Source organism: Scophthalmus maximus, chromosome 8 (assembly GCF_022379125.1).
Source record: "Scophthalmus maximus strain ysfricsl-2021 chromosome 8, ASM2237912v1, whole genome shotgun sequence".
Classification (NCBI taxonomy): Eukaryota; Metazoa; Chordata; class Actinopteri; order Pleuronectiformes; family Scophthalmidae; genus Scophthalmus; species Scophthalmus maximus.
The window spans coordinates 24,657,368-24,679,573 of record NC_061522.1 but is presented as its reverse complement, the minus strand read 5'-3'; the positions used below and the strand labels follow the sequence as shown (position 1 = coordinate 24,679,573).

The window sequence follows — 22,206 nt, the reverse complement described above, 5'->3', positions numbered from 1 at the left end:
AAGGTATGGTTTCTATTCTAAACGTTCACCAGTGTTTGGTTGAAGAGATTCAGCTGTCGCAGCAGTGCGTCCACCCTGGGCTTGATGGGCAATACGTAGCGAGAAGATGCCACAGTGCCCACGTTAATGAGGCTGTCATCCAGGAGCACCTGCACAGCAAAACAAACAAAACACAAACAGATGTACTGTAAGACCATAATGTGTTGACAAAGACTGAGTGAGCGCGTTAATGCTACATGTTACTACCTGGATTTCATCCACGCCTCCCAAGATGAACACGTCCTTGGAGTCACCATGAGACAGAACAGTGAACTCTGTGGTCTTCCACGTCTCCTCCACCTGCAGCGGTTAAACAACATGCGCTCACTTTACTGCATTCTACAATGTTACTTTTTAAAATGTCGATAGTGGTGGTGACCCAGTTACATTTGTCTTAACTCGTGGTGAGGTGTGGCACAAGTCAAAGTCTGGACTCCAGCAACTAGAGGTCTGGATACCAGTGTTCACTGTTTTTTAATTACACACTAAACTGAAGTACAACTTTACTCTCTACTGAAGTGTATGCATATTCATATATTTACTTCTATTACGTACAATTTCTAGCACTACTGTGACTTCAGTGCATTAATATGGGGGCAAATCAGGGTCAATAGGATTTTGAGCTTGAAAAGTGATGTTCAAAGAGAAATTAAGATTGAGGTAGATCAAACCTTGTAAACTTATAAAAAATATAAAAGATATAAACAACAAATAATGCACTCAACTCACAATAGTACCACAACAACTAGTTGCTGAGATCTTGAAGTGGTAGTATTGAAAAAGACAGACTAGAATAGTCCTCCAAATTGACATTTTGGGCAAGCTGCCCTTCTTCAGCGTGTGTATTTGCAATTTGAATAAATCAATAGACACAGGAAAGGTTAATTATAGATATCCAGTTAGCACAGCAGGGGGACCCCCTTCACATGATGGAGGTTACTGTGTCAGAAAGTGGGTGAGCCTCTAGGGCAAATTTTACTTCTACTATTGGAAGGTGGATTTGAAACGTACTTTGCAATATGATGTCACTTTCCGATATGTGCAAATTTTAGAGGTTTTCTTTTCACCACAACATCCCCAAAAGAAATGCACCCCTTCAGAGGAATCCTTGCCATAATTTGTTAATGCATAGAATTGTCTTAGGCCTTCAGCATTACCACTCCAAATTAAAGCATAAATCCTTTATTTACCTTAAATAATATCTGATTAACTAAAAAATAAGGATTGTAATTGTAAATAAAATCTATATAGTCTATAGCTGAGCCCCAATGTGGGAGATAGAATTGATCTTAAAACTTAAAATATTTCTATGTCAATATTCCCTTGGTCAAAGATGAGAAAAACCAGTAGATTATCCTTGTGGGGTATACCGGGGTAAAAACTAAAGACAGCTATGGTGCATGGCAAAACCACATGACAGTCTTTCAACTCGTTCAAACAGTCTGAAGTCTGTTTGAGGACAACGCTCACTCCAAGTCTTTAATATGAGAGTCGATATGCAGCAAGACAATCCATCTGGGAATGGATTTTCTGAGAGAAATCCATTCCCAGATACAATTGGTCGACCTGGAGGATGCAACAAGTCTTTATTGGTTTTTGTATATATGACAAGTTGTAGTAGGTTCAGGTTCGCATGAGGAGATTTGCCATTCACAATTTGTGTTCTTTTTTTTTGGGGGGGGGGGGTTGTTTGTCAAGTGCTTCTGGTGTCAGTAAGACACATCCTGTGAAGGGGGCACCTCCTGCTGGGATAGACCTGTTGTGCTAAATGAATATCTATATACCTCACCTCTGTCTATTGATTGTGAAATTGCCAACACACACATTGACATCTATGAACAAATTGTAAATGTTGAGGTTACACAAAGACACTGGAAAGAAAACAAGTGCTTTCGTGAATCTCTGTAAAGATACAGAGGATAACACTGCATGTAAAACCCAGCACTCAAAGTTCCCACACTGTGTATGTTGCTGAAGCTTTTGAATCACAGCTGTGACCCAGGTGAGTTTGAATAAATGCAGAGCACATTAATAATGTTAACTAATATTTTCTATTGCATCACAATAAAAACATACCTGGGTCGCAACAGTCTGCCCAATCTGCCATGTAGATTTAATTGGCTTATTTTTACAGGTTTACTTAGGTTGATTTACAACTAAAAAGTTTGAATTTATTTGTAAACATACACTTAAAAAGTTCAAAACCTTTTGATTTTGTTCTAATCTGAGCCCATACATTACCGTGTATGGAAAGATTGTTTATAAAACTTTCACCAAGTTCTTATCTGTTTATTAAATATGAAGCCACAGCCATTTAGCTTTGCTCAGCTAGGCTAACCATCTCTTGGCTGTAGCTTCGTATTTTCCTGACAGATCTGATCAATCTTCTCATTTAACTCTTGGCATTAAAGCAAACAAACAAAAAATAAACCTGTCTCTGGTAGGCTGTTTGTAATGTCATATACTGTATTTGGCTATACTTTACAACTCTAGAGCTTCCAAAAAGACATGGTCTGGTGGAAGGGTAGATCAGGGAAATTAATTGTAATCGTCTAGAATTAATGCCAGCCTCCATTACATGAATCAAACCATCATGCCACCAACCATCAGCCTTAGAAATCACCTAATACTGGCTGTACTTTTTTTTAAGTGTCATTTACTTGCAGAACTATGATGCTTATTCGAGTGGATAAAATTGTGATGGTTACTGTTGCTTCCAAAACAAAGAGTAGGTGCTGAATTTTAAAAGACATAAATCTATATATTTGCAGAGGTAACCATCGGATCGAATGTCTGTTCCATAGACAGGATGGTGGCGTTAACTACTGCAGCAGTTTCTTCAGTAGAAGAAGATGTATACATACATAAGTTCACACACCTTTGTAACAATGTTCTCCACCGACGCCTCTCCTGAAGCCTGTCCTGACACCTGAAAGTCAAGGGCTGTGTCAGTAGTTCAGCCAGCTTAAACTGAACAGATATTAAGTAAGACATTTTGTATCTAAATGTTTATGCTACCTCTGTTATCTCCATGCCATAGGAGAATACATTGATCTCCTCCAAAGCTGCCACAGTAAGCTCTGTGACATTCAGGGGGGTCTGCATAACTGACTCCAGGGTCGTCCAATGTTCTGGCTTCATACATGGGTTGCGCAGATCAGTGATCACGGGCAGCTGAAGGGAAACACATGGCTACCATTTAGATAGAGTCCCAAAGCAGTCATGCAGAAAAGACTGGCTGCATCACTAGTAATCGCTTGCAGTCCATATTTGTTTATCTGTTTGTTTGTTTGTTTGTTAGTTAGCAGGATTATGCAAAACGAGGCCCCCAAATTGGAGCAGATCCGGATAAACAGACACACTTCACTTTCTTTAACCATAGGTACGCGCTCTTCAAGTGTCCTTCTAATTTAATGTGTCATCATGTCAAAAAGTGATTTGTAATAACATGAGTTATTTATGTCTACACACTAAAGGTCAGTCAAAAGAAAACACTTGTACGACCCACCCTCTGCCTCATGACTTCCACTTTATCCTTCAGACTTGGCACTATATTGTTCCGTGGCAGGCCCTTCTCCAGCTGGTTGACGTATTTGCTGTATTTGGTCACCTGTGAGCTCAACTGCTCCAAGTCCAGTTGCTCGAGTGTGCTCTTTGGGGGAGAGAACATGAGGGGTCACAGCTAAGCTATAAAAAGAGGAAGCGCTGCTCACATGTGTCTTTACATTGAGCTGTATGCCTTATTCATGCTGACAAATTCAGTCGCGTTGGGTGCACCTCACCTGTCGCCACCCCTCCTGGAGAGAGTCCCATTCCTCCAGAGAGTCCCTCATCAGCTGCTTCAGCTTTAGGTCTGCAGTTAACTCCCCAAGGGTGTCAAACTTGGTAACATCCACCTTTATATGGAGAAGGAAAATGACTGTAGCTTAGAAGATAGAGCGGGTCGTCCACCAACCAGAAGTCCATTGATCCCCGACTCCTCCAGTCTGTGTCCTTGGACAATGAACTCCCAAATTGCTCCTGATGTATATATGAATGGTGTGTGATAGAAAAAGCGATGCATATAGAAGCACTGTATGAATGTGTGTATGAGTGGGTGAAGTCCGTTTATCGTTTACCATTTACTTTGTTAATGACTGGGTTACAGTCTTTTTCAGAATACCCATATATATTTTGTGACATGCAGCCTTAAAGGCTAGCTGTTTGTGACTTGTTTAATGGGAGAATGATCTTAGATATAGAAGCAAAAGAAGTACAGCACCTTGAATCTCTTCTGGTAGGAAGTGTAGGTGGCAGCCTGGGCCTGCATCTCATCAACAGAAATCTGGAGCTCCTCCAGCTGCAGACGCACTTGGGAGGAATCTGCATTGAGGTCTAGGATTTTTGGATCCTGCACATGAAAAAGCACAATGCTAAAAAGTTAAAAATAGAATGATAAGTGAGCAATAAATAATAAGAAAAACATTCCTCCCAAACTGTATTTGTAGGTTGGTAAATATGTAATGAAGGTTTTTCCTTGTACCAGGGACTTCTGCTTGACGTTCATGACCTCACGGTTAAGCTTCGTTATGTCCTTTTGTAGGGAAGCACAAAACTTCTCCATGCTCGTAGCCTTCTTTGCCACTGCCTCATCAACGATGCTTTGCAGTGAGTTCATGGCGGATTGCAAGGTGGCGAAAACGACCAGATCCTCAGGTGGTGTGGGAACTGAATACATGTTAATCAGATTGTACATCTGACATACAGTCTCCTGCTCCACCTCTTGCACTGGAATCTGGTAAGAGGGTGTAAGGGAAAGGGTAGAGTGGAGGAGGTGGATAAGGGGACAGGAGAGAAGACAAGAGGGCAAGTAGATGTCTACTGTATATACTGTAAAAATAACAGCTGAAGAAACTGCTATTACTGTGGATTTTATATCTTACCCTCTCCTGTATCTCATCCAGGAATATGAGTGAGCTAAACAATTCAGTGGTAGTGGAGGGACGGGACTCTATTTTATACTGGGCTTCCAAAGCCTCTGCAATGATGGCGTCTAGTTTCCTCTTAGCCAGCTTGGTGAGCATCTCATTGATGACCTGGAACAGAGATTCAGAGCAAAGCAATGATTCCTACATGCATTTAGATTCTTTTAATTGTGTATTTGGTTGTACTAGAAATCACTTCTTCCATTAATTCGCCGGGGAACTGGACCTTGCTTATATGTTCATTTCAGCAAGATGATGATTCTACTGAAATGCGTCACTGCCCTCTTGTTTGAGTCACTTGTTTGTTGGTGGTCAAAATATGTAACTCACTGTATATTTGTATGTCTCTGTGCAGCATCTGTGTGCGAATATGCTTATCCTCACCTCCAGACAGCGAAGGGGGGAAGACACAAGCTTCTCTTTGAGCTTTGTTTTGTCAACCAGCAGTAAACCCAGATGTCTCTTCTGTTGGATGGCTAAGGCCTCTTGATGCTCACCATTGTATAATTCCAGGGCTTTTTCAAAGAAGGACAAACCTGTGACAGGAAGTCAACAGTCATCAGTCAAAAATAACCATACTTGTTGCTTCACTTGCTCTACCCATTAGCTCGAACATCATGTATCATGTATGGTTGCTTATTGTTTGTCTCTCAGGTTTTATCTTCATTTTCGAGACATGGAGGTATTTCATTTGCCAAAATTGCACAGAATAAATGAAACAAAGGATAAAAATGGACACCTAAAGGTGCATTCACGTTCTTACCCTGCCCCCTTCCTTTACACATCATCTGCCATTATGAGTTTCCTATCTTTCCTAACTTTCAGTGAAGGTAAAGTGCAGAAAATAAATGAGATTTTTTTTTTCTGATACCAAAACTCAGTCATCAGTGGGGTTATGTGATTCCATACCGATATACACGTATATACATATAGCATATACCTACAGCTATACTTGAAACATGCACAAATACGATATGTAATTAATGGTCCACAAGTGAAGTGAATTTAACTGTTAAAATTATAAAGTGATAAAGTGGTTATAGTGATAAAGTGGGGGCTTGATTTTTTTTGACTGATTCTCGTGAATGCAAACTTGGCAACCTCTTCAGGAAATGTTTTTGAAACTGGCTGCCCTCACATTTTATTACAATCTAATAATGCCACATTACCATATATCTGACAAAAGAAAACTTCGCTGTAAGTTGGTTTCATAAAGCAATACATTTTTACTTTTATGTTTTTTGTTTGTGTCCAAAATATGCACCTTGAAAACCAAAGAAAGACACAGCACTATTCTCAACTGAACTGCTGTTTGTGTTGTGAGTGGGAGATGTGTTATGAAACTAAAGTGTATGTTGATGTCCTGTACATCACCCTGATCTGTTTGCCGCAGCGCATCCAAATCCAGACTCTCGTTCTCCTTGTAGAACAGTCGAAAATGCTCAAACACACATGAGTACACATTTGCTGCATTAAAGGCGACCTTCAGTGATTCCTAAAGGGGAGAAGAGAATCAGGCCCATACATTTACCGCACTGTAAAGACAAAGTACAATCACTAGAGACGGGGAACAACGTCATTAAACATCTGACCTTGATTTTTTGGATGATGCTTTGAAGGTGAACATCAGTCTCCATGATGAATTCCAAACTGGGGCCATCTTCATATGTATTTTCCAGTATCTGAAAGTTAGCAATCACACATAGAAACAGACCCAGAGACTAGGTTACAGACTGATTACAGTGTAAAATACTTAAATATTTTGACATACTGTATCAACATTAAAAATGATAATAACTTTCCCGTTTTTTACTACCTCAAACTCTCCAGGATGGGTCATTGAATCGAAAGCAGGATCCGCTGTAAGTATATTAACCGACCTCACTGTCTTCTCAAACCGGCCAATGACCTCTGCAATAGTCTCCTGAGAAAAAATACACATACACACTCTGTTTAGGAGGCACAGTGGGTGGGAGTTCGGTGGAATAGAAATCATTTAAAAGTATTACTGTCCATAACAAATTGGGGCACAGACCTGGAAGTTTTCCTCAGAGGGTCTGAAGGTCAAAGCATTTGTGTCCAACATCAGCTCAGAGATGAACATAGGTTGGACATGCGGATGTTCTGACTCTGGCTAGTAAAGACACACACACAATAACCGAAACCATACAGAATACTGCCCTGCTGCAATTGATAAGGCTTGGCAGATATAGCACTTGTGAAAACTCTGAACCAACGCCTTACCTTCGTATCCATCTCTTGATCAGCAGGGTCATTGACAGCCTCAGAGTGCTGGCTCCAGCTCCGGATGACGGCGTAGCTGGGCGTTTGACGTACCTGTTCCTGGAGCTCAGCCAGAAGTTTGGTCACTGCGTTTACCACCAAAGTGTGCAGGGTGTTGACGACCAAATAGTCAACAAGACGGATGAAGCTGAGTAGGTGAGAGACAGAAGGGTTGGACTGGGTTCTTGCCATAGACGTGTCTGATTGATGACATTCAGAGTTGCCATTGCAGGAAAAGCAAAAGTGTTGCTTATTACAATAAAGGTGGCTCTATTAAAATGCTGTTTTTCAAATCGGTTTTCCAATGAGAACATAAAATATCAAAATATCTTTGGTTATATGAAAAAAAGAAGAAGAATGTATGCCTGGAACACAAATGGAAAAAAGAGAGCAAACAGAATAAAAGGAAAGTAAAGAGAAGTAAATATTTTACCCACCAGACAAGGCGGCTAGAGAGAAACCGCTGCATGATTTGCCTTATCAGTTTCTGGTCCTTCTGATCGCCTGTGTCAAACAGAGGATCGTCAACACTGCAGTCGGTCTATGAATGTACATTTAAGCATGTTCATTATACACTGTAAATACGCACTTGGGTTATTAGTCTGAGGCTCTGCCAGGAAGTTGTGACAGGCACAAACTGTCACCTCCTTTACCAGGTCTTCAAACTTAGTCAAGTCACTCAAAATCTGACAGGAATAAAATAAATGAGGTCAATGATTTTCTGAAGATGCACACACCCATACACACACACAAAAAAGCATTAATATACATGACAAAAACATCTGGAACAATAAATGTATTGCACCTCTTGTAGTTTTTTGTCCTGGGTTTCCTGGAACTCTTTCAGTGTGTAAGTGTGTTTTTTCTCTATGTGACACAAGCCCGTGTCACTAATTTGGTGACACATTTTCCTGATGTCTATCAGTGCTGGACTTAGAGCCTGTATGACATTTTGCACATGTTAATAACAACATCATATCCATGCTACAGACATTAGAGCCAAGCTGTAAACCGCAAAGATTCTTCTTTTCTTTCATTGTGCATATTTACAGTGCATGACAATTAAAACAGACTGAGACAAAATTCAGACCTCGGTTTATACACATACCTGACTGACAATGAATGAGCGGTTTCGGAGGGACTCCCTGGCCAAATGAAATTTCTTGGCACGAACCTTGGTGCGCCAGACATAGAAAGGTTTCCACTTTTTGAAGAGGGCAAAGAAGGGGATGCGGATTATCTTGCAGTGGTAGTTGTACTCCTCTTCCCAGCGCTCCAGGGTCACAAAGCCACACTCGTCCTTGTGCACTGATACCACACCGTCATGACTGATCATCAAAAAGTCATCCTTACTGTATTCATAAACTTGAACGGTGGTAGGAGTATCTAGATGTACACTGGTCTTAATGGAAAAGGGCTGTTTGGGGAGACTCGGGGTTGATGCCACTTTCCGGGACAACTGTGGAGAGGTTTAGAGACAGGAGAAGATGAATTTTCTCCTGAAAGTAGTTTTTTTGAGGGAAATGAACAATCAATATTTGGGCTTTGGCAGAAGTTTTGTCAACCACTTGCAGAAGTGCTTGTTTTTCTGAGGACCATTTTGTTTAACGCTACATTTAGTCACACATTTTAAGGAGATTTGCTACATGAGCATCGAAGCTTGATAAAGTTGCCACAATTTCTTGGATTTTAACGTTGCCTTTACATCTTAGAGATTTCTGACTTAACATCATAGCAACCTGTCCATCATGCATGATGGACATTTTAGCAATGATGATTTTCTTCTCATACATGTAAGTCACTGACCTTTGTAGTGGATGGCAGAGGAGGCAGGTGGTCAGATGACTGTTTCTGGGAACTGTGCGGCTGCCCCGTTTGTTGAGGTGAAGGTGACTGAGTGTACCAGCCAGGAAAATGCATCCCCTCACGGGCTTTTAAGTGGTTGAGACTAGGTTGTTTCCGTGCAACACGTCTCTTCTGCACAGCCTAAATAAAGGAGAGAAAAGTGACATCTACAAAAGATCCATATAGGAAGTACTAAATTATGAGTTATTGTCTCTTGCCAAATCATACCAGTGGGTCTTTAACATGGGCTGGGGGTCTTGGTAGCATGGCGGAGCTGTGTAGTTCAGGGAGCTTGAGGAGCCGCTCTGGGGCTGAAATCAAATGGAATTGAAGAACATTTAATTGGTGTGAATGCTGGAAGCATTTTACAAGTTTATTATTATTATTATTATTGGTAAGTTGTGAATGTTGGAAGCTGGAAAACATTGTTGGCGGCCATCTTTGGAATTCCAGGCGACGTGACAATACACATTCGCAAGCGGTGAAACAATGAACCAGCTCATTCTTGTCATGTTGTCGTAACCGTATTACCTCAGACATACCTCCAAAATTGTGCTTGTCTTTCCGAGTGGTGGTCTCGGTCTGGTTTTGTATTTTCAAATGTGGTCAAGTAACTCAGTGTGTCACCTCTCTGCATGACTCGAATGGGATTCTGGGAAGATTCCCTACCTGTTATATGCGATGAGATCACAGATCACAGGAGTGTGTGTGACAGGGATCCTTTGATCATTGTATCAGTGGGGAAGATCACATTTGCATCATGATGGAATGTTTTAATTCTGTTTTAATTTTACAACTGTACTAATTCTAATTAACCAACTACTGGATCATGCCAACATTTTGAGCAGGTAAGCAGAAAAAAAGGAATGTTGCTATCACCGTGGCAACCTTTCACTGCAGCCTGACACAGACACGGTCTAACACAGGATTTGGACATTTTCATACTTTTTCTAGACAGTTTTTAAGTCTTATCATTCAAACTACGAGCTACAAACTTAATTCAAACCTTAAAATGGTCCACATCCTTGATACATGATTTTATTTAACTTTTATTCAATCCCATTCATACTAATTAGACACACCCATTTCCCACTTTTCCGACTCACTATTCTCATCCAGCTTCTTCATCCAAATTCAAGCCAGCAATCCAGTTTAGCTTCAGCCTTTCAGCAGGCACCATTCCTTATCGAGTTGAATTTGAATTACAAAGGTTTATTGGCTATACTGTATTTGACATGTCAGACCTAACTAGCACAATTTCATAATACAGTAAAGGACTGGGGTGAAAGTTATATTAATATTAGACAGTCTGGTTTTCGCGGCTGTTATCTTAATTAGCTCCATTTCGAAAACTTGAATTCTTTCAGTTTTGGAATATGCACAGGGAATTCAATGTCTGGCCAGTGCGCCTGTCACTATAGGCATTGTTAGGGCCTGTTTTCAATACAGGGGACCCATTTCAATCTTTAGGTACTTTTTGGGTTTTCATCATAGGGATCTCAAACCATTGCCATTTTACAGAATTACAGCCCTTTTGTATTACACACCTGAGAGTTTGTTTCCAAAAATTTAAATGATAAAATAAACTGAGCACGTCATGGTAATGAATTACCTATTTCCTGAATTATGCACATTTCAAGTTTTTCTTTTTTCAATAGCTGGCTCATTTGTGAATTGACATCAAAACACCTCTCGTGTGTCTATGACATCCTCTCACAACTTTCACAGCCGTGGCAAAAATCCCCTCAACATCCTTCTCAGTGTGTGTGTGTGTGTGTGTGTGTGTGTGTGTGTGTGTGTGTGTGCGTGTGTGTGTGTTTTTGCGTGTGTGTGTGTGTGTGTGTGTGTGTGTGTGTGCCACAAAGCCTTACAAGAAGATTGTAAAGACTTACTCATGCCTGAGCTATAGTTGGGTTGAAACTTGTAACACGGAAACTTAAAGCAATGTTTATAATATTATTATTAACTTTTATGCCTTAGTTTTAAATTGCGTTTAGATTAACGTACTGTGGGATTACGTTTATTTATTCATTAGTTTGTTTTGCATTTCTGAATTATTTTCTCTTTAAAACTCAGAATGTACAGTAACATGGCCGCTAAACTCACATAATGGGTTTAGTTTTGACAGATAATATTAAAATATGCATTGTAATAGCCATAAATACATGTATTTTTCTCCTTGGTATATTTACTTGCTCTTTGATAGGGAGAAAGTGTTTTTTATCTGATTACTCGATTAATCGTTGGAATAATCGGTAGACTGAAACCCTACTCTGTGAGTGTTTTAAAACAAGTTATTGAAGATTGAAAGGGGTCGTGTTGCACTTTAACGCCGGTTTCCCAGGAGATGCAGTGGCAGGCGCACTGGCCGGACAATGCGCTCTCCACTGCATCGTCGTCTTTGGTGATTTTTGAGTTGATCAAAATGGTGAGACTAAAAAAATGAGACATATCCCAAAAAGTGGTATACATGGGGGGTTGGACACACGGAGCCAATGAAGATAACAAATAAAGCCTGGATTAGCCGGGGCCTACCTCCGCTCCGGTCGGGGAGACTCGGCAGAGAGGTCGTCGGAGGTGGAGAGGCCATGACGCGGGGGTCAATCCACCTGTTACCCCGTGATACTCAAATCGTTCCCCACAGAGAGCTGCAAACAATACACACAAAATTAAAAGAAAAAACAAAAAAAACAAAGGACACTGCGGACGGGGTTGCCATTGGCTAGATCGGGGGCTCATCTAGTTCCCCAAAAAGTTTTGTTTTTGTTTTTTTTGCGGAAGAAAAAAAAAAAACTTCTAATGCGCAAAATGCGAGAGGGACATAACTTTGCCGAATAAGTCCTGACGTTGAAAAACTTACATGACCGACCGGCTGTGCCCGCTGTCGGAGTCTTCCTCCGAGCCACGGTCGCGTATTGACTTGTTTTATCAGACTGACGTGTCTCTCTCTGCGTCTGCGCAAAGCATGAACCGAATTTAAAGTACTATGAATTCTGTGGTATGAACTCCTCTCCGTGGTCCCTTTCGCCACTGCCAAGCGCACATCGTGTCGCATGTGTATGTTGCCGAGGCAACTGTTGCTGCGTTTATTACGGTTCGCGACCTCCACTTCTTCTACTGTTCTACGTCGCAGTCGTAGAACAGCCTGCGTAGCCTATAGCGCCATCTCCTGTCGAAACTGGTATCTTTTTTTTCCGCTCCAAAGCTTAACTTGGAGATGCAAGAATGATGTTCGAAAGGTACCCAAACATGACTAAGCAAGAGTTTAGTTGCTGCTTTTATGTTTCATCTGCCTGTTTTGTTTTTTACTCAGGCAGTCATACATCATATGGACCTGCAATAAAGACCAGGATGTATTTTGAAGGTTTTTATTTTGTAACTATAAAAAAAAGTCATCTTATGCTCTACATATCAGACAATATTACAGAAAAACCCAACAGATCCCACAATGAGCAGCACTTGGCCACTGTTGAGAGAGAGAAAAAATCCCTTTTGACAGGAAGATATTTCTTGTAGACCTGGACTCAGTTGTGGGCGGAACATCTGCCTCAACCGGTTGAGGTGAGATGAGAGAAATGGGGAACAGAGGAGAGGTGGGCAGAAAGGGGGGGAGACAAAAGAGAGAGAGAACAGTAGTATAATCATTGCTTTAAGCTCCATCATGCAGATTCTCATTATTACAATAATAATACTGACACTTATAGATGCAATGACATTAATAATAATAATATGATAAGACAGGTCCTATTTTTGTTGGGACGCTGAAGACTATAAAGGAATAGAATACAACATATTAATATCACCTTTCTTCTTTCAGTCTGTGTGACATTCCCAATATGCTGCTGGTCCTGGCAACTATATTCAAAAAATAATTTCTTGTCCACTCTAAAATTAATTTCAAACTGCCTTTCTATTTATGCCATTTCTCCGTCAGCATCACTGTCGTGAACGTGATATGTCAGGAAGGGATTTCTTCAAATTTGTTGCAATGGTTAACTTGGACTCAAGGATGAACTGATTTGATTTTGGTGGTCGAAGATCACAAGTCAAGATCACTATTGTGTTATCAACAATTGAACAGGAATGCCCGGAGGGAATTTCAACACATCTGGAACAAACATTCTCTTAGACCCAAGTATGAGCTGATACCAATTTGGTGTTCAAAGGTCAATGAGCAAAACAGGGGGTTTTTTTGGTCATGAATGTGATATCTCCAGAATGCCTTTAGGATATTTCTTCAACTTGGAACGTTCTCTTGATGTTCACTTGAAGTCAAGGATGAACTTATTAGAATTTGGTAATCAAATGTCACAGTGACCTCACAACTTTCTGTTTTGAACACAACTCTGCTGCAGAGCCCACCAAACTGAACGCCTCCAGTAGTCACACCATTCAATAACAAGAAACCATTCAAAATACTGGAGGAGCGAACCTGTCCCTTTGGAGCTTCTGCTGGGTGCAGCGTGTTCAGTGGGTGATGCTGTGGATTTTGCAGCTCACGCTACCAGAGGGGCTGCGCCTCCGTTGCTGGTAATGCTGCAGTGCGCGACCCAAAGCATAGGAGAGGTCCATCCTATTGTGCCAGTCCCCAGGCACCCAGCAACGAAGCTACTCATCACAGACATGGTTGAACGTCTGCTGCATCCAGACACAGAGCGTGTGTATGCAGAACTACGAAGGCAGTACTGGATTTTGCGAGGTTGTCAGGCTGTCGGACACCACCAGCTCAACTGTCCCTCCGGCCAGCGATGGAGATTTCAACCTAAGGTCCCTCAGATGGCAGACTTGCCACCGCAGCACCTCAGACTTCCTTGTCCAACCCTTCTATTCAACAGGTGTTGATTGTTTCAGGTCTTACCTGGTCAAGATAGGAAGGAAGACTGAGAAGCGTTGGGGCGCCTTCTTCAAGTGCCTCACAGCCCACGGTGTCAGCATTCATCTAGAAAGAGGCATATACTGTGACAATAGCTACAATACGAGTTATAGAAATATTCAGTCCTCATGTATAGTCCTTAAGTGGCTTTTATTAATGCTGGTTAATGCTAATTGAGGCATAGTAATGACTCAGACATTTTTTCTGTTTTATTTCAGAAATGATTATGCACCAATGTATCATTTGCATTCTGCCAGTAAAGAACCTAAACCCAACTGATGACTGTGTGCTCTCTGACCGGAGCCCCTATGGCCAATTTCTACAAACATCAACACCACAAGGACCTGGATGAGGCTCTGCCAGTCCTTGAAGGGCCCAGTCAGGCACTTAATTCTCTGGACACCTCTGCGATGGTTAATGGTATATATCATATAGACCCTTTGTAGTCTTACCGACCACTCAAAGCACTTTCACCGTATTCATATTGACCACGCTTTTTCTGTAACATTCATACACAGCCAAACACTGTCGGGAGAGCCATTAGAGACAATTTAGGATTGACTGTCTTGTCCAAGGATCGAAATGGTGGGAGCTGGAAGATTTGAAGCGCCAACCTTCCGGTTAGTGGATAGATGACTCTACCTCCTGAGCCAAAGCTGATCAAAATGTATAGGGGAGCAGTGTTAACATGCCACTGTTAAAATGCCATCTCTGCATCGACATGTAGGGAATTATGACGCTCCTTTAAAAAATTTAACAGCGGCAGTAAAAGAAAAAGGTAAAACAGTATTTTACGCATTATGGTAAAAAGTTCAATTAAGAAGTCAAGGCTTGTGGGAGCGTATCCCGAGCAGGTACAGACTTCAGAACACTGTCAAATGCTGTTTACTTCCGCTCACGCAGAGGGCGTCAATTGAGTGGATCCCCAATGTGGCCAAAAGTCATACTCGTTCTCATTGCTATAAGAATGTGGACCCATGCCACTCAAACCACCTCCGAATGTGGTTTTTGAGATCCGATCTCAACGCGCCCTGAGAGTGTTTTCGCCTTCACTTAAAACTGTCCACTTGTGATCGGATAACTCAGGAGGAATGTCACTCCCAGCTGAAAACGGGGTCTCAGTGTATATCCCTTCATGCCGTCATAGATATCAACCCCCCCTTGTTGATGACTTCAACGGTGGCACTGTCAGGAGTTCCTCTTTCGGAGAGAAATCCTCGAACACCATTCGCACAAACACCGTCCGCTGCGCCGTACTGCTGGTGTCCACCGACTCCTCGCACTGGATGCTAAGCCACCTGCACATACTCAGATATCGATCCATCTGCACTGTTAAGTCCTCGGATACAGCTGACACTCTTCTGGCGATTGTGCTTGCCCCCAATTGAACGTCGCAGAGAGCGGCGATTACTTTGCCTGGGCCTGTTCTTCTCATCTCTGAACAAGGTATTTGCAATCACCACCATCACTCCTTTCAGTATCTGTGCCATCTGAAAAAAGGTTCCTTGCTCTTCAATTAATGAATTAAGCTTCTGTTGCTGCTTGAGACTTTTTCACCGGCCTGGTGAAAAAAAGACTGCTCCTTGCCCAGAGCCTTTAACTCACATGCTAAAACTCATGTAAAGAAGTACCTGGCAGGTAGCTGGCATTGAAGGTCTTGTGTCATGTACAGAAGTGCCTCTCTATGTCTTGCGAGAGCGGATGCGCAATGTGATGTCATGGCTCAGCGTCCAGCTTGATCCGGTCAAAGTTCAGTGGGGGTCGAAGCAAAATGTTAAAAATGATACATCATAAAATAATGTTTTAAACATTTCACGTGCGATGGTAAACGTATAAAAGAGTACTCTTTTTTTAACATATTATATATGTTAAAAAAATTATATTATAATATATTTGGATGTTGAATTTGGACATTTGTTACGTTCAGTATTCATACATTTTGAATAAACGGCTGATCAGCACTCTGGAGCAGCTTAGTATTCAAGAAATCTGCCTGTCTGTGGGTCTGTCCGTGTGTCTCATCTCTTTAGAACTGTTCATCTCATCAGCCTCACACTCGCCATGTTGAATTTGGACATGTGTTAAGTTCTTAAGGACTGAGTCCTGCAGCCGCTGTACAATTACGGCGGGACACTTTCATAGTTTCAAAAGAAATCTGCAACCAGCAGCAGCACGGGCCAAGTAAACAGCTCGCTCCCAACTTGCATGTCGAGAACGGGCTCTAGACGGTACACAATGACGCCTATTACATCACAGCGGAGAACTCCGTCTCCCTCTCAGTCTGTTATTTCGCGCGTGACGGCGATGGCGGGCCGCAACAGTCTTTTTTCAGGGTTTATTTAACCAGAAAATGTTTACTCCAAGATAAACGTGGAGCAAAGGAAAATACCCAATAAATACACAAAAGTAGTGAAAAAAAAAAATACATTCATGTTCCCTGTCAATTTGAAGAACTGCAAATTCTTTTATTTAGTAGTGTTAAATCTATTATCACGGACTCTTCCTTTTTTTGTGATTATATTTCCCATGGCCTGGATCTGGGCCTGCATGTTTCTTTTAATTAGGGCATCCCATGAGCGGCTTCTTCTCGGCTGTACTCGTGCTCCATCTGTGACACTAGGAGTTGGGCCGCAGAGTGGAGAGGTATGAGGACACGAGTTCACCCTGCTGATCTAAGATCCATTTTATAGATAGAGATGACTCAAATATCCGACCCTGTGTGAGCTAATGAAAAGATGATTGTACAGTAACAGGCAGTTACACCAGTATGTTTTATAGTGTCCATCTTTCTCAGTTTTTAACTTCTGACACATTTCCCACCACCTCCAATGCAAGTATTTCTTTCAGCATCTTTTGCAGTTGTCAAATTGGCCACTCATCTCCTTCTTTGGGGGCGAGATTTTAGCTCAAGAAGATTTCAGCGCCTCATCGGACAGTTGATCACAGAGCTTCTGGCGCGTTTTCACAAAATCCTGTACCACTACAGCCGAGTGTCTGGAGTTTGCTGTTTGGAGACTCAGTCCTTATTCTGTAAGTCAAGTTGGGGGACTTCTTGGATCATTCCAAGAGGCAAAGCTGCTCCTTCACCCCCCCTTCTGGTTCTATCTATCATTGAGTCACATGTTGTTTGGCCTTCTGCAGGGTGGCATTGTGCAGCCCCTCTATTTCCCTGCGGAGCTGCTAGTTTTCCTGTTGAGGATTCTTAAAAAAAAGTAACAGCGGCAGTAAAAGAAAAAGGTAAAACAGTATTTTTACGCATTATGGTAAAAAATTTAATTAAGAAGTTTATCTATTATTTATTCTCAATAGCGAAGAAAGGGAGAAGGGGAAAGAGTAATAAAGGAAGAGACAAAGAACGAGCAACTGCAGTCACCTGGTCCTTCTGCAGTGCCGCCTCCTCAGCCACATGAACACTCTCTGACTCTGGCCAGGGCCTCATACTTCTCTTCTGCTGGGGTAATGCAATGTGCCTGGAGTTCCCCCAGCTTTCCCTCCCACACAGTTCGCTGCCTGTGTGCTTCCTGAGATTTAGCCTTCAGCCTGGCAATGGAGAAAGGGGGAGACGGGGACCGGAACCTATTACTGGTGTAAAATACCATGACTTCCCCAGAGATTCAGATGTAGAGCTCAATTGCTGTAAATGTTGTTGTGCTGCTGCTGGGTGTTTTAAGTCACTTTAAAAAAACAGCATGTGGTATAATCATATGTAGTTTCCCACATCTAAAACACGCTGAGTTTCTTCAAATTTCATGAATGACTTGTGCAGTTTATCTCACATGAATTAGTCTGGAATTTAGATAGAGGTGTTCTATGACACATAAATGTCATAGATGATTCAAACAGCTTAACATGTTCACCGTATGTTGGCCAAGTCATCTAAGGCCTTAGCCTCTGCCACATCCTCCTCCTCCTAAACACACACACGCGCACATACGCACGCACGCGCGCGCGCACACACACACACACACACACACGGCTATCAGAGTAGGGCTGCAGGAAACTAGGAATTACACTGCAAATAATTAAATTGATTTATCGTTTGGAAAAATAAAATAGAGTTCTTAAAAAAAATCAAAAATGAATGACAAAAGGGAGCTGCGGAGGCCAAATTGAAACCAAACAGGCAAAATAACCAAAACCCAACTCGAATTTCTTATAGACTGAAGCACTACCTTGGTGTGTGACCCGATTCTGCACTTTGACTCAAAACCTACTTTCCCTAAAATTCCTCTCTCAAAGCTTTGAATGTTCTTCTAGGGCAAAACCCAAGGAGCCTTTGTCAGCCATTCACTGTCTCTACGAAGTGAAGAGAGGGGGGAGCAAAGGGCTTGTTCTCTCATTAAAAATGTACCAGAGAGATGTTGGATTAGTCTTTCCTCCCGCGCCTGTATTTAGTCCAAAATAAGCATCAGACTTGTTTTTGTGTGCGTGTGTATTGATGGGCGTTTACATGAATAAACATGCAAAATATGCTGTGCGCCTTAATCTCCAAGTAAAGTTGAGCCTCAGTCAAGTTAACTCTCTCTGTAAATAGTTTGACGCTAAATGTTAAAAGCATTGTGTGTGTGTGTGTGTGTGTGTGTGTGTGTGTGTGTGTGTGTGTGTGTGTGTGTGTGTGTGTGTGTGTGTGTGTGTGTGTGTGTGTGTGTGTGTGTGTGTGTGTGTGTGTGTGTGTGTGTGTGTGTGTGTGTGTGTGTGTGTGTGTGTGTGTGTGTGTGAGAGGAAAGGACACTATAGAGTGTATCCAAACAAGAAAAAGACTAAGGTAGTTAGAGGATTACCATGCAAGCTGACAGTTCATTATACAAACAAGACAGTTTGGATGGAGTGATTCAGAAACCAATTCACTTAGTTGCAAGATTAATGACGAGAGCAGAAGAAATACACACAGTTTCGATCCCATGGCTAATTAGGAGGCAACAACTCAACACACGTTTAATTAACTGTCCCTTACAGATTCCATTTCTTTTCAGGCACGATTTGCGGTTTAAATCAGCTCCTAAACACGTGAAAATAAAAAAAAAAGGAAAAAGCACATTCGCACAAATTCATTCTGGCGAGCTGAAAGTCTTGCTCTCTTCCAAGGAGTTGATGAGAAGAACAGCTGCGAACACCTTTGTGCATTCAGCAAACAAAGACACTGGAAGCATGGGAAACAGCTGTGACTCATTCAATGGGAAATAATGCATGTTAACCAGGTCCAAAATGGCCTTGTTACCTTCGCCAAGGAGGTTATGTTTTGGCCCCCTTCTCCGACCACATTTTCAGTATGAAATGCGGGCGTCTGTTGTCAAAGCTTTCCATTTACCGGTTGATCAACCTTTCTGACCCTCACCCATGGTCATAAACGCTGGGCAGTGACCGAAAGAAAGAGATCGCAAATACAAGTTGCTGAAATGAGCTTCCTCCTTAGAGTAGCTGGGCTCTGCCTTGGAGATAGGGTTGAGAGTTCGGACATTCGGGGGGGGGGAGGGATCTGGGTAGAACCGCTGCTCCTTTGCGTTGAAAGGGGTCAGTTGAGGTGGTTCAGGCATCTGGTCAGGATGCCTCCTGGGCACCTTCCTGTGGAGGTTTGCCGGGGCCGTCCAACTGGGAGGAGACCCAGAGGTAGACCCAGGAGCACGGGGAGAGGGATGTCTGGAACACCCTGTCGAGCCGGCTGCCTCCGCGATCCGATCCCAGATAAGCGGAAGAAGATGGATGGACGGATGGACGGAACTGCCTGACTCAATGCGGTCTCACAGAACCTCCCTGCGAGCAGCTGAAAAACATTGGCACAATCCAAATGCCCTGAGGATCTTCTTGCCTATAAACCTCTTCTCTCCTCTTTCTCTACCTTTTTATTTGCTTCTTAAAGCTCTTACTTTGAATTTAAAATTCAGTCTTCCTTCTCCAACCCCAAGAAAACTTTTTGTTCCATTTTCTCTACCCTCCTCGAACCCCCCGCTCCCCCACCTCCGCCCTCCCTTCTTCCGAGCGACTTTGTAAACTACTTTGCAAAAAAGATAGATGACATTCGCTGCTCATTTCCTCACCCTCCTACTGAAACTACCTGTCCTATACTCTCCTCCTCAGCTCCTCGTCTATCCGCCTTTACACCAATCTCTCCCAGTGAGGTACTTTCCTTGGTCACTTGAACGTGCTGTCTTAACCCAACTTTCTGCATATCTCCACCAGAACGACCTTCTTGACCCCCACTAGTCTGGATTCAAGGCAGGGCACTCAACAGAGACCGCCCTCCTAGAGGAACTCCACACAGCTCGAACAGCCTCCCTCTCCTCTGTTGTCATCCTGCTCGACCTCTCGGCAGCTTTTGATACAGTGGATCCTCCTCTCCACCCTCAAACAGCTGGGAGTCTCAGGCTCGGCACTCTCCCTTTTTGCACCCTACCTCAAGGGCCGCACTTACAGGGTTACTTGGAGAGGATCTGTGTCCGAACCCTGCAACCTGACGACTGGGTGACAGAAAACAAGATCGAAATAATGAGATGCACGTGAGCAGCAACGAGCAAAGCATATAAAGGAAAGCAGAAACACAAGGTTAAGCAATAATGAGAGACATAAGACTACATAAAGCTCCAAAAAATGTAAATTTATTTAAAAAAGTGAAAGTTCTATATTTCCTATGGACTCATTACATCTAGTTTTGATAATTATGACCTTCAACTCAATAAGAAAAAATCATTTCAATAATATAATAATATTTCATTTGATGGGCCAAATGGCCTGATCTCCTGGCCTAACAATACAGACGAGCTGAAGGCCACTGAGTCTAGAATATAGAAAAAAATATATATTTTTGAATTATATTACATTCACATTTTTAATATTTGAGATACTGTATTTTGACATGAATTATTTCATTTTGTGTAATGAGTCTAGAATATAGGAAAACTATATTATATTGCTATATTACAAAAAAATTTACATATTCAAATTTTTGGAGCTGCCCCTGTATATTCCGCAGCCCCCAGGGTAAGATATAGGCCGTGACCAACCGAAAAGTTGAGCACATAAACGAGTTTAATCTATATGCATAAAATCGCATATCAGCTTTACAATGGTGGAACGAGCCCAGCAGAAACCTTCAATGTTTTCACCGCAGACTGAAAACCCACCTGGTCAGACTGCACCTTACTCCTCAAAAACAAAAACAAAAAAAAAAAAATCTGCACTAAATGTTGATTTTGCCTATTTCATAATTTTTTTTATGTACCCTCTTGATTCTTGCATTTTTTGGGTAATATTTTTATTGTTGAATGCACTTATTGTAAGTTGCTTTGGACAAAAGCGTCTGCTAAATGAATGTAATGTACACTAATCCCAAAGTTATGTCAATATTAGTATTTATCAAGGATTATGGGACAGTTTGAAACGGGTCTCACCGTGACTCCTAAGTGATTATGTCATCCTTAATGAATAATTTTCATTATCAATGTTGTGGTCAACTTATAACGTGATTTACTATACGTGTTTTGTGTATAACTGGACTTTATACAGTGATGCCCTGGTTACATAAGGAAACAGTTAGAGATATGTTGAAAGCGGTCACCACTAAGCCGCGGAGCAAACATTAACGTTAAAATAGAGCAGGTGCAATTTGTCCCGTAGTTGTATCAGTGTGACTGTTTTCAAGGTAAAACCGACTAATGTCAAATATTAAATAACTTCACACCAGTCCAAAACCGGCATGCATTAGCTGGGCCTACCTCTGGGCAGAGAGGTCCTCGTAGGTGAAGAGGCCACGACATGTCCTCAAAAGTTCGGAGTCAGTGAATAGAACACTAATGGAACCTCTGACAGCAGTCAGAGGAGGGGGAGTAGTACAGTACACTGGTAACACCAGCTACAAGTAAAATCATTGGGGTTTAGCAACAACAAAGTGGCAAACTAAGACACGTTCTATTATTTAACTACGCAGGGAACTTCATCTTTAGTAGGAATCAGATTTGGGGAATCCGTCGGTTACCCCGTGATTTTTAAATAATTTCCCACAGAGAGCAGCAAACAGTAACAGCGGACGAGGTTGCCACGAGCTAACTTAGTTAACTTTCAAAACTAAACAGAGCAATGTAATCGTTAATTAAAACGGTAACGATAGCAAAATTCTTCACGTCCCTGAACATCGTCTCTTTGAGTAAGATTAATGTCCGCAAGGTATCCAAACATGCCTACCGTGAGAAAATGTTCAGCTCAAAAACG

General features: G+C 41.9%; 1 protein-coding gene and 1 long non-coding RNA gene across 4 annotated transcripts in view; one reads left to right on the top strand and one right to left on the bottom strand.

The window, feature by feature from the left end:
• Positions 1–13,491, bottom strand: part of dnah6 (dynein, axonemal, heavy chain 6) — a 60,528-nt gene extending 47,037 nt beyond the window's left edge. For 2 of the 3 annotated variants that reach the window (XM_035637613.2, XM_047334012.1), the window contains exons 1-22: positions 11,667–13,491; positions 9,360–9,442; positions 9,093–9,272; positions 8,395–8,745; positions 8,092–8,226; positions 7,876–7,972; positions 7,724–7,790; positions 7,248–7,434; positions 7,039–7,137; positions 6,820–6,927; positions 6,596–6,685; positions 6,378–6,498; positions 5,388–5,539; positions 4,962–5,114; positions 4,562–4,813; positions 4,301–4,429; positions 3,822–3,935; positions 3,548–3,691; positions 3,058–3,213; positions 2,918–2,968; positions 247–339; positions 30–149 (exon numbers count right to left, since the gene is read on the bottom strand). In XM_035637613.2, coding sequence (XP_035493506.1) covers positions 30–149; positions 247–339; positions 2,918–2,968; positions 3,058–3,213; positions 3,548–3,691; positions 3,822–3,935; positions 4,301–4,429; positions 4,562–4,813; positions 4,962–5,114; positions 5,388–5,539; positions 6,378–6,498; positions 6,596–6,685; positions 6,820–6,927; positions 7,039–7,137; positions 7,248–7,434; positions 7,724–7,790; positions 7,876–7,972; positions 8,092–8,226; positions 8,395–8,745; positions 9,093–9,272; positions 9,360–9,442; positions 11,667–11,721 — 2,937 coding nt within the window. In that variant the 5' untranslated portion in view covers positions 11,722–13,491. The remainder of the gene's footprint in view (positions 1–29; positions 150–246; positions 340–2,917; positions 2,969–3,057; positions 3,214–3,547; positions 3,692–3,821; positions 3,936–4,300; positions 4,430–4,561; positions 4,814–4,961; positions 5,115–5,387; positions 5,540–6,377; positions 6,499–6,595; positions 6,686–6,819; positions 6,928–7,038; positions 7,138–7,247; positions 7,435–7,723; positions 7,791–7,875; positions 7,973–8,091; positions 8,227–8,394; positions 8,746–9,092; positions 9,273–9,359; positions 9,443–11,666) is intronic. The other variant, XM_035637612.2, reaches the window with a different exon arrangement.
• On the top strand, positions 9,625–14,207 carry LOC118312757. The gene is made up of 2 exons (XR_004794311.2): positions 9,625–9,979; positions 13,487–14,207. It is a non-coding gene; the product is annotated as an uncharacterized LOC118312757 (long non-coding RNA).
• The last annotated feature ends 7,999 nt before the right edge of the window (positions 14,208–22,206 follow it).